The 14,645-nt window shown below is 38.5% G+C and overlaps 1 protein-coding gene across 6 annotated transcripts in view; it reads left to right on the top strand.

Moving 5' to 3' along the window:
• The window catches only part of ZC3H13 (zinc finger CCCH-type containing 13), a 98,362-nt gene that overhangs the window by 58,098 nt on the left and 25,619 nt on the right, over positions 1-14,645 (top strand). For all 6 annotated transcript variants that reach the window (XM_061133479.1, XM_061133482.1, XM_061133481.1 and 3 more), the window contains 2 exons: positions 6,348-6,658; positions 9,169-9,633. In XM_061133479.1, the coding sequence (XP_060989462.1) occupies positions 6,348-6,658; positions 9,169-9,633 (776 nt within the window). The remainder of the gene's footprint in view (positions 1-6,347; positions 6,659-9,168; positions 9,634-14,645) is intronic.

The following is a 14,645-nucleotide window of genomic DNA, read 5'->3' as shown; positions in this document are numbered from 1 at the left end:
TCCTCCTCCAGAGCCCCAGACCCCTTTCTCCTCCTCCTCCTCCGGGACCCCAGACTTCTTATCAACTACCTAAGAATTGACTCTTTCAGTTATATTATCTAAGTATATTTTCATATTTGAGAAATAGAAACCATTTATTGAGAAAAATTGGTGTTACAAATTTTAAGAAAGTCTGGAGTAAACATATCAGTTTGTAGGTGGAATTACTTGCATCTCAAATGAAAGGAACTTTCATTTTAAATTGCATAAATTTTCACATCTTTTCCTCAAGTATACCCTGAATGTTCTCATTCCATGTTGTGTTACAATTATAGCAGCATTAAAAAGCTTTTGAATGGAATCAACTCAAGCTAAAGATTAGCTTTCCTTGTGTTTTATAAATCACAGTGTACTTGCTGACAGTCTACAGTTCTCTGTTTTAAGGTTCTGAGGCTTCTGTTTGTGCAATAAGCTTTCCTTTGTTCTTTATTTGAGTGTCAAATGTCACCTCTTTATTCCCTTCTAATAGGAAATCATTCAGTTTTAGAGTGTACTCAGTTCAGTTCAATTCAGTCACTTAGTCATGTTCAGCTCTTTGAGACCCCATGGAATGTAACACGCCAGGCCTCCCTGTCCGTCACCCACTTGCTTGCTCAAACTCATGTCCATCCAGTTGGTGATGCCATCCAACCATTTCATCATCTGTCATCGCCTTCTCCTCCTGCCTTCAGTCTTTCCCAGCATCAGGGTCTTTTCCAATGAGTCAGTTCTTACATCAGGTGACCAAAGTATTGGAGTTTCAGCCTCAGCATCAGTCCTTCCAATGATTATTCAGGAATGATTTCTTTCAGAGTGGACTGGTTGGATCTCCATGCAGTCCAAGGGACTCTCAAGAGTTTTCTCCAACACCACAGTTCAAAAGCATCAATTCTTCAGTGCTCAGCTTTCTTTATAGTCTAACTCTCACATCCATACATGACAAAAATCATACCTTTGACTAGACAGACCTTTGTTGGCAAAGTAATGTCTCTGCTTTGTAATACACTGTCTAGGTTGGTCATAGCTTTTCTTCCAAGGAGCAAGCGTCTTTTAATTTCATGGTTGCAGTCACCATCTGCAATGATTTTGGAGCCCAAAAAAATGAAGTCTGTCACTGTTTCCATTGTTCACCCAGCTATTTGCCATGAAATGATAGAACCAGATGCCATGATCTTAGTTTTCTGAATGTTGAGCTTTAAGCCAACTTTTTCACTCTCCTCTTTCACCTTCATCAAGAGGCTCTTTAGTTCTTCTTTGCTTTCTGCTGTAAGGGTGGTATCATCTGCATATCTGAGGTTATTGATATTTCTCCCAGCAGTCTTGATTCCAGCTTGTGCTACATTCCAGCCCAGCATTTCGCATGATGTACTCTGCATATAAGTTAAGTAAGCAAGGTGACAGCATACAGCCTTGACATACTCCTTTCCCATTTTGGAACCAGTCCAGTCTGGTTCTAAGTGTTGCTTCTTGACCTGCATACAAATTTCTCAGGAGGCAGGTCAGGTGGTCTGGTATTCCCGTCTCCTTCAGAATTTTCCACATTTTATTGTGATCCACACAGTCAAAGGTTTTGGCATAGTCGATAAAGCAGAAGTAGATGTTTTTCTGGAACTCTCTTGCTTTTTCAATGATCCAGTGGATGTTGACAATTTGATCTCTGGTTCATCTGTCTTTTCTAAAACCAGCTTGAACAGCTGGAAGTTCACAGACCACGTATTGTTGAAGCCTGGCTTGGAGAATTTTGAGCATTACTTTGCTACCGTATGAGATGAGTGCAATTGTGCAGTAGTTTGAGCATTCTCTGGCATTGCCTTTCTTTGGGATTGGAATAAAAACTGACCTTTTCCAGTCCTGTGGCCACTGCTGAGTCTTCCAAATTTGCTGGCATATTGAGTGCAACACTTTCACAGCATCATCTTTCAGGATTTGAAATAGCTCAACTGGAATTCCATCACCTCCACTAGCTTTGTTTGTAGTGATACTTCCTAAGGCCCTCTTGACTTCACATTCCAGGTTGTCTGGCTCTAGGTGAGTGATCACACCATCATGGTTATCTGGGTCTTGAAGATCTTTTTTGTATAGTTCTTCTGAGTATTCTTGCCACATCTTCTTTATATCTTCTGCTTCTGTTAGGTCTATACTATTTCTGCCCTTTATTGTGCCCATATTTGCGTGAAATGTTGCCTTGGTATCTCTAATTTTCTTGAAGAGATCTCTAGTCTTTCCCATTCTATTGTTTTCCTCTGTTGCTTTGCATTGATCACAGAGGAAGGCTTTCTTATCTCTCCTTGCTATTCTTTGGAACTCTGCATTCAAATGGGTATATCTTTCCTTTCCTCCTTTGCCTTCAGCTTCTCTTCTTTTCTCAGCTATTTGTAAGGCCTCTTCAGACAACCATTTTGCCTTTTTGCATTTCTTTTTCTTGGGGATGGTCTTGATCACTGCCTCCTGTACAGTGGCATGGACCTCCATCCATAGTTCTTCAGGCACTAGAGTGTACTAGTTAATGTGAAATGTATTTTACTGCATCCCTGCAATATTCTAGAAGCTTAATTGCTAACAGTTTTGGTCAGATTTCAAGACAGTTTTATTACCTAGAGTCACCTCTTTTTTTGTATATGCAGAATGAACATAGGTGTGGGACCAATTAGACTTATATCTATAATTTGACTCGTTTTGATAACAGATCCTCTCTCTCTTTTCACTATTTTTCACTCTTCAGACTTAAAAAAAAAAATAGCAATAGAAGAAAATGTAAAAATGCTGTGATACTTAGCAACGTTGGGCTGCTATTACATAATATCATAGACTGGGTAACTTAAACAACAGGCATTTATTTCTCACAGACCTGGTTTCTGGGTAGTCCAAGGTCAAGGTGCTAGCAGATCTGGTTCCTGGTGAGGGCCTTCTTCCTGGTTTGCACATGGCTGTCTTCTCACTGTGTCCTCACTTACAGGGGGGCAAGAACTCTACAATCTCTTCTCCTCTTATGTGGACGCTATCTCATTATGGGAGCCCCACCCTCAGGACTTCATTTAAGCCTAATTACTCCCAAAGGCCCTGCCTCCAAATAGCATCACATTGGAGGGTAAGGCCTCAAACATATAAATTTGGAGTAGAAGGGGGGAGGGGATGCAAACATTCATTTAATAGATGATTAAATCAACAAACTCCCCTCTCCCTGCCCAAAAGGATAAGTAGAAAAATATGGTTAAAATGCTGAAGACATAACTTGACAATACATTGGTGTTCTGTCCTTAATATGATAGCTTGATTATCTAAGCTTGAACTGAAGTTTTTCTTCCATTTTTGTATGGATCACAACAAATTGGAAAATTCGTAAAAAGACAGGAATATCAGACCACCTTACTTGTCTACTGAGAAACCTGTATGTGGGTCAAGAAGCGGCAGTTAGAACTGGACGTGGAACAACTGACTGGTTCAGAATTGGGAAAGGAACATGACAAAGCTGTATATCGTCACCTGCTTATTTAATTTATATGCAGAGCACATCGTGTGAAATACTGGGCTAGATCAGTCACAAGCTGGGATCACGATCACTGGGAGAAATATCAGTAACCTCAGATTTACAGATGATACCACTTTAATGGCAGAAAGTGAAGCGAAACTTAAGAGTCTCTTGATGAGAGTGAAAGAGGAGAGTGGAAAAGCTGGCGTGAAACTCAACATTCCAAAAACTAAGATCACAGCATCCATTCCCATCACTTCATGGCAGTTAGAAGGGGAAAAATTGTAAGCAGTGACAGATTTTCTTGAGTTCTGAAATCACTGTTAATGGTGACTACAACCATGAAATTAAAAGATGCTTGCTCCTTGGAAGGAATGCTATGACCAACCTAGACAGGGTATTAAAAAGCAGAGACATCACTTTGCCAACAGAGGTCTGTGTTGTCAAAGCTATGGTTTTTCAGGTAGTCACATTCGGAAGTGAAAGTTGGACGGGAAAGAACGCTGAGTGTGGAAGAATTGTTGCTTTTGAATTGTGGTGCTGGAGTAGACTGTTTAGAGTCCCTTGGACTGCAAGGAGATCAAACCTAAAGGAAATTCATCCCGAATATTCTTTGGAAGGACTGATGTTGAAGCTGAAGTTCCAATACTTTGGCCACCTGATATGAAAGCTGACTCATTAGAAAAGACCTTGATGGTGGGAAAGATAGAAGGCAAACGGAGAAAGAAGCAACAGAGGATGAGATGGTTAGACAGTATCACCAGCTCAGTGAACATGAGTTTGAACAAATTCAGGAAGAGAATGGAGGACAGAGGAGCCTGGCATGCTGTTGTTCACTGGGTCACAAAGAGACGTGACCTAATACCTGAACAACAGCAGCAGTAGACACCAAATTTGAATAGAGATGTAATTAGACTGTACTGTGTTTTTTAAAAGACAGTGTTGTGAACTATTTTATTTAAGTTTTGTGAACAAATCACCAAAAGGAGTTGGAGACATTCCTGAAACAATTTTGAGTTTATCTCAGAAACAAACTCAAAGCTAACCAAAATGTCAGTTCAGTGGAGAGCCACATTGTTTATTTTTTCAATTTAGGTGTTTCCAAATTGATCAGAACCTAAGGAAATTGAATTTGGAAAGCACCAAACAGTAGTCAAATAAGGAGAATTTCTCAGTCCTGCAATAATTTTTCTGTTCAGTATATGAGTAGCCTTTCGTCATAAATGGTTTGCCAGATTTGGCTAAGACCCACTGAGCATTTCTGCTCATATCTGTTAGTAAATAAATTCCAGTTTAGAGTCAGTTTAATTCTGGTGGTGTATGTCTTATTTTTTGTATATGAGGAAAGAATACCAATTTTTTAAAAGTATGAAAGTTTTGTAATCATAAGTAGCTAGAATGTTTAGATAAGTGTGGTGTTCTAGTTAGCTGATATTTACTGATTTTTATTGTTTTACTGTCAACTATTATCCAAAAAGTGTTTTTGTTTGCTCAGCTCGTTGTTTTACAAAATCCTTTCCAACATATTGGACCACTTTCCTGGCTCAGCAACGTGTATTTCATAGATTTAAACCTCTTATTGATAAAAGTTCTACTAAGGCATCATTTATAAACAACATAGTTTAGGACAAGGATTCTCCATCAGGCTTGATTTTACCTCCGTGGAGACAGTTGGAGCTATATGAAGGAATTTTTACTGGTATGAATGGGGGTCGGAGTTAGATGGTACTGGCTTCTCATGGGTAGGGCCAGGGATGCTCTCAACATCCTCCAATGTACAGGGCAGCCCCCGCCACAAAGAAGTACTGCATACAAAATGTCAGTAGTTCCAAGATTGAGGAATCTTGGTTTAATAACTTTCTCAGCATTGCAGAAGTTAAAAAATACTCATCATAGGCACTGAAGGTAATTCCATAATACGTTGACAGGAACTCATAATTTTTTTGAACAAGCAGGTAGCCTTGAAATGATTGCTTTGAAAAATATGATACGTATCTCAGTAAGTGATGTCTGGAATGCTGTTTTTTTAAATGTTAGTCCTGTTTCTTTCCAGTTAATGTGCAAATGCATGTATTCTAGTTCTCCATCACACATAGCTTTTTCATATTCATTGTAGACAGAGCCCAGGACCTAACAGATCATAGGAGTGATTCAGATGTGCTTCACGTATTTTTAAGTTTTTTCTCTGGCAGCAGTCAAGCAAGATGATTTGAAGGGAGTAGAGGAAGCCTTAGTTAAACTAAAGCTTATGAACTAAATCTCAATTTGTACTGCCCAAGACTGAAAGGTAGGTTATTTAAGATAAAGACAGTACGGGCAGTATGTCCTTTCCTTAACCCTAGTGTTCTTTCCCCATCCTGTATGTCAGTCCAGGCAGTCAAACTTTACGCTTGGTATAGCTGGTGATAGCTTTTCGCTTCTCCCACAACCCTGATTTATAGGCGTTCTCACAGCCAGTCATATCTATCTAGATATCACTAGTATGTTTTCTCTTTAGCTCTTTGTGGATTCCGTCCTCTAAGTACCTATTCACACAGAGATCATCTCTGGTTAAGAGTGAATTCCGTACTGTATGTGACAGTAAGAACCGTTTGTGATCAGGGAGGGTGTTACCTGGGAAAAGGAAGTGTGCCATGGAGCCAAAGCTCAGGAGGCCAACATGTGTCTCATCTAGAACTGTTTGCTTCAAACTGACTTAAAAATCAGCCTGTTAATGATTTTACCTCATTTTGAATTAAAATTATTATTCACACTTTTAGCTCTAACTTTTATATTCAGGGTTTGTTGTTTTAAAAGACTTTCCTTTGGCTAGAAGTGAAGGCTCTTGAATCCAGTTTTTTATTGTTGTTTCTCTTTACAGGTCCACTTCCCCAGCAGGACAACATCATTCTCCAATATCTTCTAGACATCACTCATCTTCCTCACAGTCAGGATCGTCGATTCAAAGACATTCTCCTTCTCCTCGCCGAAAAAGAACTCCTTCACCATCTTATCAGAGGACAATAACTCCACCTTTACGCCGCTCTGCTTCTCCCTATCCTTCACATTCTTTGGCTTCTCCTCAGAGAAAGCAAAGCCCTCCAAGACATCGCTCTCCAGTGAGAGAGAAGGGGAGGCACGATCATGAGCGAACTTCACAGTCTCACGATCGGCGTCATGAAAGGAGGGAAGGTAAATACTTGGCAGTATTGTGGGTTTTTTAGCATTCTTTTCTGTAAGTGGATATTTTCTTTATTAAAAAATTGGACATTCAGACTTATTGTTAGAATAAGGGGTAGAAGAGAACTGTGTTATACTACATTTTCTGTAATACGTGGGTGAGAGCTCTCTAGGGCAATAGGAGGTGCTTGAGGACATGGAAATGTGAGCTACTAGATACATGTAATTGGGCATTTATATGCATATTAAGCTGTTGCTTTCTTTCAGTACATTGTTTTACTTGAGTATTCTCAAGTTCTAGAAATTTGGGGCTATATGATTCTTAAGAGTGTCAGTCTAATTCCTTAGCTAATCCTTTAAAAACAACAGAAGAGGTTAAAAGAAAAGCAACAAACCAGGGAGCAGAGTTGGAACATATCAGAGATGTCTTAAGAAAGAGGTGTGGGCTGGGGAATGTTCAGAAGGCCCGTGGGAACCAAGTGATCAGTTTTCCAGGTCTAACTCAACAAAGAAGTAAGCAAGACAGTTTTTAGATTCCTGAGCATTACATTAACTTTGAATTTGCTATTCCGTCTTTAAGCTGAGATGTTATTACTTGGCAGTACAATTGAATCACTCTCATCTCTTTCTGTAATTCTTGTCTAAGCTTCTTGTTGTTTATTTAACTTAGCAAGCCTTTTTCCTAAAATCTTCTGAGCTAGTTTTTTTTAACATAAAGAATACTCAGGAAATACGTGCTTACTTGCAACAGCATTTCTGTTTAATGTGCACTTTTAAAGTCTCTGCATCACCTAGCAGTCTCCTATGAAACATGTTGAACTTATTCTCCTCCAGTCAACAGTGCAAGAAAATAATTATTTTATTCTAGAAATGATGGATGCACAGATAGGGACTAGACAGAGCCCATATTTTAGAGAATTATTCCTTGTATGCATGATTTTGGAACCAGATCAGCACAGCAGTATATATAAAACATTGGTAAGTGGGGAAAATGCTCTTATACCTATCAACAACTAGGGTTGACTGGGAATATGGTATATTTTTAGTGACTGCTTATTGAATTAAAACTCTTTTATTATTTCAAAATACTATTTATTAAACACAATTCCCCGAATGAAGGGGAAATTTAGTATGCAGTTGATTCTGACAGGAATGCTATTTTTGTGGTAAGGGGGTTTTATGTTATATGAATCCTTTTAATAATAAACCATACACTTTTTGATTCTTTGTAAGGAGGATGTTTGTTTAATCTTCTGAAAGTCATTTTTTGAAATAAGAATAATTTTAGTGAAAGGAGGGGGAGGTAGGTAAAGAGCAAATACTGTAACTGGGTGTCTTTGTAAAGACAGCTGGGAGCATCATAAAAGAAGAACCTAGTGCTAAGTGATCAAATTTCTTGCTATTGGAGGAGGACGTGAAGTCATAAATGTAGTAAAAAAAAAAAAAAAAATTGAGACATTGTCAGATTCTTGCCTAGTGCTTCTATGTTTAGATGGCATTTATAGATGTAGGCAGAGGAAATAAGTTATTGATGAGGATCTCGTGGATACTAGACAGGGAAAGTCTACGGACCTAGCCATAGGTCCTAGGCTACTATAAAATTGCTAAAATAGCGACAGATCTTGTGGTTGTTCCAGAGTATAAGAGCAATTTATGAAGGAATCTGATAAAAAAAAAGTACAAGGGTTGTTCTTTGTGGGTCTCTTGTTAATTCTTTCAGTTCATTTCAGATTTGTGCTGTAATCAATTTATGTTTCTCTAGATATTTCTAAAGAATAGAAATATTCTTTGCAAATTCCCACGATATATGGGGCTGACTAAACCACTTAAGCTCTTGGCCTCTGTTCCTTCATGTATACAATGATGAGTTTGAATTAAATAACTATTGAGGTTCATTCCAGCTTTTTAAAAACTGAAGTTGTTTTTTAAAGTTTTCCCATGAAATGTTAGAAAATGCTTTAAGTAGAAGAAGCTTTAGAGATGGGAGTGTGAGTTGACTAAATAGTTTAAAAAAAAAAAAGGAAAGAGAGAGAGAAAGGGTGAATAGCAGTATATTTTTGCCAGCCAGCTTACTAACTATAGATTACTCTCAAGTGCTTAAGTACATTGGAGGTCATGTGTGAACTAGTCTGGCCTAATACTTAGTAGAGATGAGTTAAAGTCACTTGTGCCTTTGAGTCTAAAAGTGATTTCTAAAAGTAAGCCATCATTGATAGGATTGATAGGAGATCAGCTTACTTGTTTCAGCTCTTATGTATGGGTATGTTGATACCAGAATATCATGTTCAAAGTTTGTTCAATCAAGACAAATAATCCAGATGTTAATAAAATTACCTTTGGAATTTTAGCTTACAGATAGGTTTAATTTTCTTATTTGCCCATGTTTTCTCCTTTTAATTTTTGTAAAGAACATGAATTACCATTGTAATAAAAATTTTAAAGCTCTGTATTTGAATACATTGTCTAGTTTCCTACAATTTTGTGAAAGGAATTACAGGGTATTTCCAAAATTATGTTTACAGAGACTAGAGGGAAAAGGGACAGGGAAAAGGACACAAGAGAAGAACGAGAGTATGAACAGGATCAGAGCTCTTCTCGAGACCACAGGGATGACCGAGAACCTCGAGATGGGCGGGATCGGAGAGATGCCAGAGATACTAGAGACCGAAGGGAACTAAGGGACTCTAGAGACATTCGGGACTCCAGGGAGATGAGAGACTATAGCAGAGACAACAAAGAGAGCCGCGACCCCAGGGATGCTCGGTCTACTCGTGATGCCCACGACTACAGGGACCGTGAAAGTCGAGATGCTCATCGAAAGGAGGACGCGTATCAGGAAGAATCCCGAAGTTATGGCAGAAACCATCTGAGAGAAGAAAGTTCTCGCACTGAAATAAGGAATGACTCTAGAAATGAGTCTCGAAGTGAGATTAGGAATGACCGGATGGGCAGAAGTAGAGGAAGAGCTCCAGAGATGCCTGAAAAGGGTAAGGTTTTTGACTTGTCTGTGAACTGTATCTTGTATGTTCGTATAGAAATTATGAAATCTCCTAAGATTTGTTTATTTCTGACATTCATTATCACTTTGTCAAAATAATTTTCAATTAATTGAATTTTTCATCTTCTCTATAAATTCCTAGTAGGAATTATTGGCTAAAGTAGCAGAAGATAAATGGGGCCTGATTTAGGGACCCCCCACACACACCCCCTAGTTGAATTATGTCCAGTCATGGCTACCATCTTGGTTAATGTGGAACACTAAGAAAATTGCTATCAGGCAAAAAAAAAAAAAAAAAAAACATCAAAATGAAGTGATTTCTAATTAATAGATAAATATATGATAAAATGATCATTAAAATGAGATTTAAAACGATAGACTTTCAAAGTTGGTGGTGTCAGAAATGACTGACTCATGTGTTCTTCAGTACTTGGTGCTTGCTTCAAAGCCACTTCAAAACATCCCATGTCAGGATCTTGAGCCATTTTTCTTATCTTCCTCTAAAAAGCATTTGGCATCACCATTATCATCAATAAAAACCTACCTAAGTGAATTTGACTATCTCCACGCTGCCTGGACTGAGTGAACTTTGACATCTCTCTTCTTCCACCCACTTTGCTCCCCTCCCCAAACCACTGCTGCAGAATTCTGACCATTCTTACTCTTTCTATAGGCCTGTTGGTTTATTATAGTTTCACAGTAAGATGAAAGCCCATCACCTTCTCCTTCATAGTTGTCTTGGCTTTTCTTAGCCCTTTGCTTTTTCATATATTTTTTTAATATATAAATTTATTTATTTTAATTGGAGGCTAATTACTTTATTGCAGTGGTTTTGCCATACATTGACATGAATCTGCCACAGGTGTACATGTGTTCTCCATCCTGAACCCCCCTCCCACCTCCCTCCCCATCCCATCCCTCTGGGTCATCCCAGTGCACTGGTCCTGAGTGCCCTGTCTCATGCATCAAACCTGGACTGGCGATCCGTTTCACATATGATGATATACAAGTTTCCATGCCATTCTCCCACATCATCCCACCCTCGCCCTCTCCCACAGAGTCCAAAAGACTGTTCTATACATCTCGTGTCTCTTTTGCTGTCTCACATATAGGATTATCGTTACCATCTTTCTAAATTCCATACATATGTGTTAGTATACTATATTGGTGTTTTCCTTTCTGGCTTACTTCTGTCTGTATAATAGGCTCTATTTCATGCACCTCATTAGAACTGATTCAAATGTACTCTTTTTAATGGCTGAGTACTATTCCATGGTGTATATGTACCACAGCTTTCTTATCCACTCGTCTGCTGATGGGCATCTAGGTTGCTTCCATGTCCTGGCTGTTATAAACAGTGCAGCAGTGAACATTGGGGTGCACATGTCTCTTTCAATTCTGGTTTCCTTGGTGTGTATGCCCAGCAGTGGGATTGCTAGGTCATATGGCAGTTCTATTTCCAGTTTTTTAAGGACTCTCCACACTGTTCTCCATAGTGGCTGTCCTAGTTTGCATTCCCACCAACAGTGTAAGAGGGTTCCCTTTTCTCCACACCCTCTCCAACATTTATTGCTTGTAGACTTTGGCTAGCAGCCATTCTGACTGGCGTGAAATGGTAGCTCATTGTGGTTTTGATTTGCATTTCTCTGATAATGAGTGATGCTGAGCATCTTTTCATGTGTTTGTTAGCCATCTGTATGTCTTTGGAGAAATGTCTGTTTAGTTCTTTGGTCCTTTTTTTGATTGGGTCGTTTATTTTTCTGGAATTGAGCTCCAGGAGTTGCTTGTATATTTTTGAGATTAATTATTTGTCAGTTACTTCATTTGCTGTTATTTTCTCCCATTCTGAAGGCTGTCTTTTAAAAATGAATTTTTTTTAAAGCTTCATGAAAAAACTGTTGGATTTTCACCTCAAATACATTAAATTTATTGATTAATAACTTTTTCTTATAAGGTCTTGTACATGTTTTATTCCTGGGTAACTTCTATTTTTGTTGCCATTGTAAATGGTATTTTTTTTAAAAAAATTCTCTTTTTAATAATGCGTTCACATGGTGCAGAATTTCAGAGCTATGACAAGATACGTAGTGAAGGCCTCCCCTGTTCCCGACCTGGTCCTAGCCAGTTTTGTATGCATCCAGCTGAAGAACATTCTATATAAGCAAATATGTATGTTTATTCATTTTCTCTTCTGGTTTTACAAATATAATTTTTAAGAATTTTTTATTAAAAACACTATATATTCTGTATGCTGCTGTTTTCACTTTAAAATATCTTGGAGATATCAGTCAACTTGGTCAACAGCCACATCCTCCTTTTGGTGCATAGTGTATATCGTAGGGTATGCCGTAAGGTATTGAATCCTCTGTGTTTGAGCTTCCCAGGAGGCATTAGTGGTAAAGAACTCGCCTCCATTGTAGGAGACTTGAGAGATATGGGTTCGATCCCTGGGTTGGGAAGATCCCCTGGAGAAGGGCACGGCAAACCACTCCATTATTCCTGTCTGTAGAGTCTCATGGACAGAGGAACTTGGCAGGCTATGGTCCTTAGGATCCCAAAGAGTTGGACATCACTGAAGCAACATTTTTTTTGGTTTTGAATAGTGCTTAAGTGAATGCATACAGGCACACCAAATGATATATTGTAAAACATTTTCTGATGCTTATTGCTGATGTATGGAATGTTAAATTTTTTATATTCGTCTTACATTATAATACTGTGTTTTCTTGGTAGATACAATTAGATTCTCTTAAACATTTACATCTGGGAATAGACATACTTTGCTCTTCTTTCTGAGTAATATTTGTTCGTTGTCAGTAACCTGCTGAGCAGCTGTTTCAGTGCACTGTTGACTACAGTCGTATAATGGGCTTCTTTGCTTTGTTTCAGATTTTAGGGAATTATTGCTGACATTTCACTGTTAAGCATGGTGTTTGTAGATTTTTGCTGTTTGTAGTTGCTAAGTTGTGTCCAACTCTTTGCAATTCCGTGGACTGTAGCCCGCCAGGCTCCTCCGTTAGTGGGGTTTCCTTTTCCCAGGTAAGGATACTGGAGTGGGTTGCCATTTCCTTATCCAGGGAATCTTCCCAAGCCAGGAATCAAACCCTAGTCTTCTCCCTTGGCAGGGGATTTCTTTTCCACTTGCAGATGCTTTTTATTGTGTTAAGGGGTGTATTGTCACTTCAGTCGTGTCCAACTCTGCAGTCTCAGGGGTTACAGTCTGCCAGACTCCTCTGTCCATGGAATTCTCCAGCCAGCAATACTGGAGTGGGTTGCCACACCCTCTTCCATGGGATCTTCCTGATCCAGGGATAGAACCCGTGTCTCCTGCAGCTCCTGCATTGTCAGGAGGTTTCTTACAGCTAAGCCACCAGCAAAGGGTATCTCCTAATTTTCCTAACTTAGCTGGCAGCTTCTGTCATGCCTGTTTTTTTGTATCTTGAGAAGATCATATAGTCAGTCTCTTTTACCTTGTTACTTATCTTATTTTTTTTTTTTTTTTAATTTACAACTATTCTAAATAGGTTTTCCTGGTGGCTCAGATGGTAAACAAACTACCTGCAATGCCGGAGACCCGAGTTCGGTCCCTGGATCGGGAAGATCCCCTGGAGTAGGAAGTGGCAACCCACTCCAGTATTCTTGCCTAGAGAATCCCATGGACAGAGGAACCTGGTGGACTACAGTCCATGGGATTCCAAAGAGTTGAACACAATTGAGCAACTGACACTTTCACTTTCAGAACTATTCTTGTATTTCTAAAGTAAATTTACATTTCATTTCTTTTAAAAGTTCCAAAATAGGTTTGTTAAAATTTAATTTTGACATAAAATCTTTTTTGTAATTGAGGTTGGCATATAATCAGTGTATGAGTGTAAATATTTAACGACTTACTCTTCAGAAAGAAAGCCCTGGCTTGTAGCTAATGCCAATTTCCATAGTATAAATCACTCCTACCATAGCAGATTTTGAGCTACTAACAAGGCCACTCAGTGTGAAGATGAGAAGAGAAGCAAGCTGGTGGCTCTTTGGAGCCAGCATACCATTGCGTAGGTTTTATTTTTTAATACTGTCTTTGTTTGGTTTGGAGATCAAAATGTGTTGGAAAGTGTTGCTTCTGTTTTTTCTCTTTTCTGGAAGAGAACAGTTTATATATAAATGAGCATTTATCTGTTCTTTGATAGTCTGATTATATTTATCTGTTCTAAACACTTTATGAAGTGTGGTATGGTTTTTTCTTTGACTCATGAGTTGTGTAGAAATAGGATTTAAAATTTCTAATCATGCTTTTTAAAATAAACCCCCTACCCTCAATTTTAACTGTTATTGGAGGAGACTGTTTGAACTCAGTTTTTTGGCATTTTTTTTTATGTTAGGACTTATTTTGTGGCTCATCAGTCAGTTTTCATGTATTTTGCATGTGCTTTTAATGGTTGCAAGGTATGTAAAGTATGTCTCTAAGATCAGGTTTGTTAATCATGCTTTCAAATCTACATTTAATTTTCTTTCTAGTCTGCTTTTTCTATCATTACAGAGATGTAAGTTGAATCTTCCACTATTATTTTGAATTTGTGATTTTTGTGTGATTTGATCAATTTTTGCTTTGAATATTTTGAGGCTTTGCTCGTAGGTACATGTAAGGCAAATTATTCCTTTTATTGTTACAGAATGATCCTCTTCATCCTGAATGTTATCTTTTTGGTTAAAAAAGATTATCCCACTCACAGATTTCTTTTGGTTAGTATTTGTATGATATAGCTTATTCTGTTCTTTCAATCTTTCTATCTTAGCATATAGTTAGACATATGTTTGAGTCCCCCGTGGCTCAGACAGTAAAGAGTCTGCCTGCAGTGCAGGACACCTGGGTTTGATCCCTGTGTTGGGAAGATCCTATGGAGAAAGAAATGGCAACCCACTCCAGTATTCTTGCCTGGAGAATCCCATGGACATGGGGTCGCAAAGAGTTGGACACAACTGAGCGACTTCACTTTCACTTTCAGACAT

Source organism: Dama dama, chromosome 30 (assembly GCF_033118175.1).
Source record: "Dama dama isolate Ldn47 chromosome 30, ASM3311817v1, whole genome shotgun sequence".
Lineage (NCBI taxonomy): Eukaryota > Metazoa > Chordata > Mammalia > Artiodactyla > Cervidae > Dama > Dama dama.
This window is presented reverse-complemented; position numbering and strand designations above follow the sequence as displayed.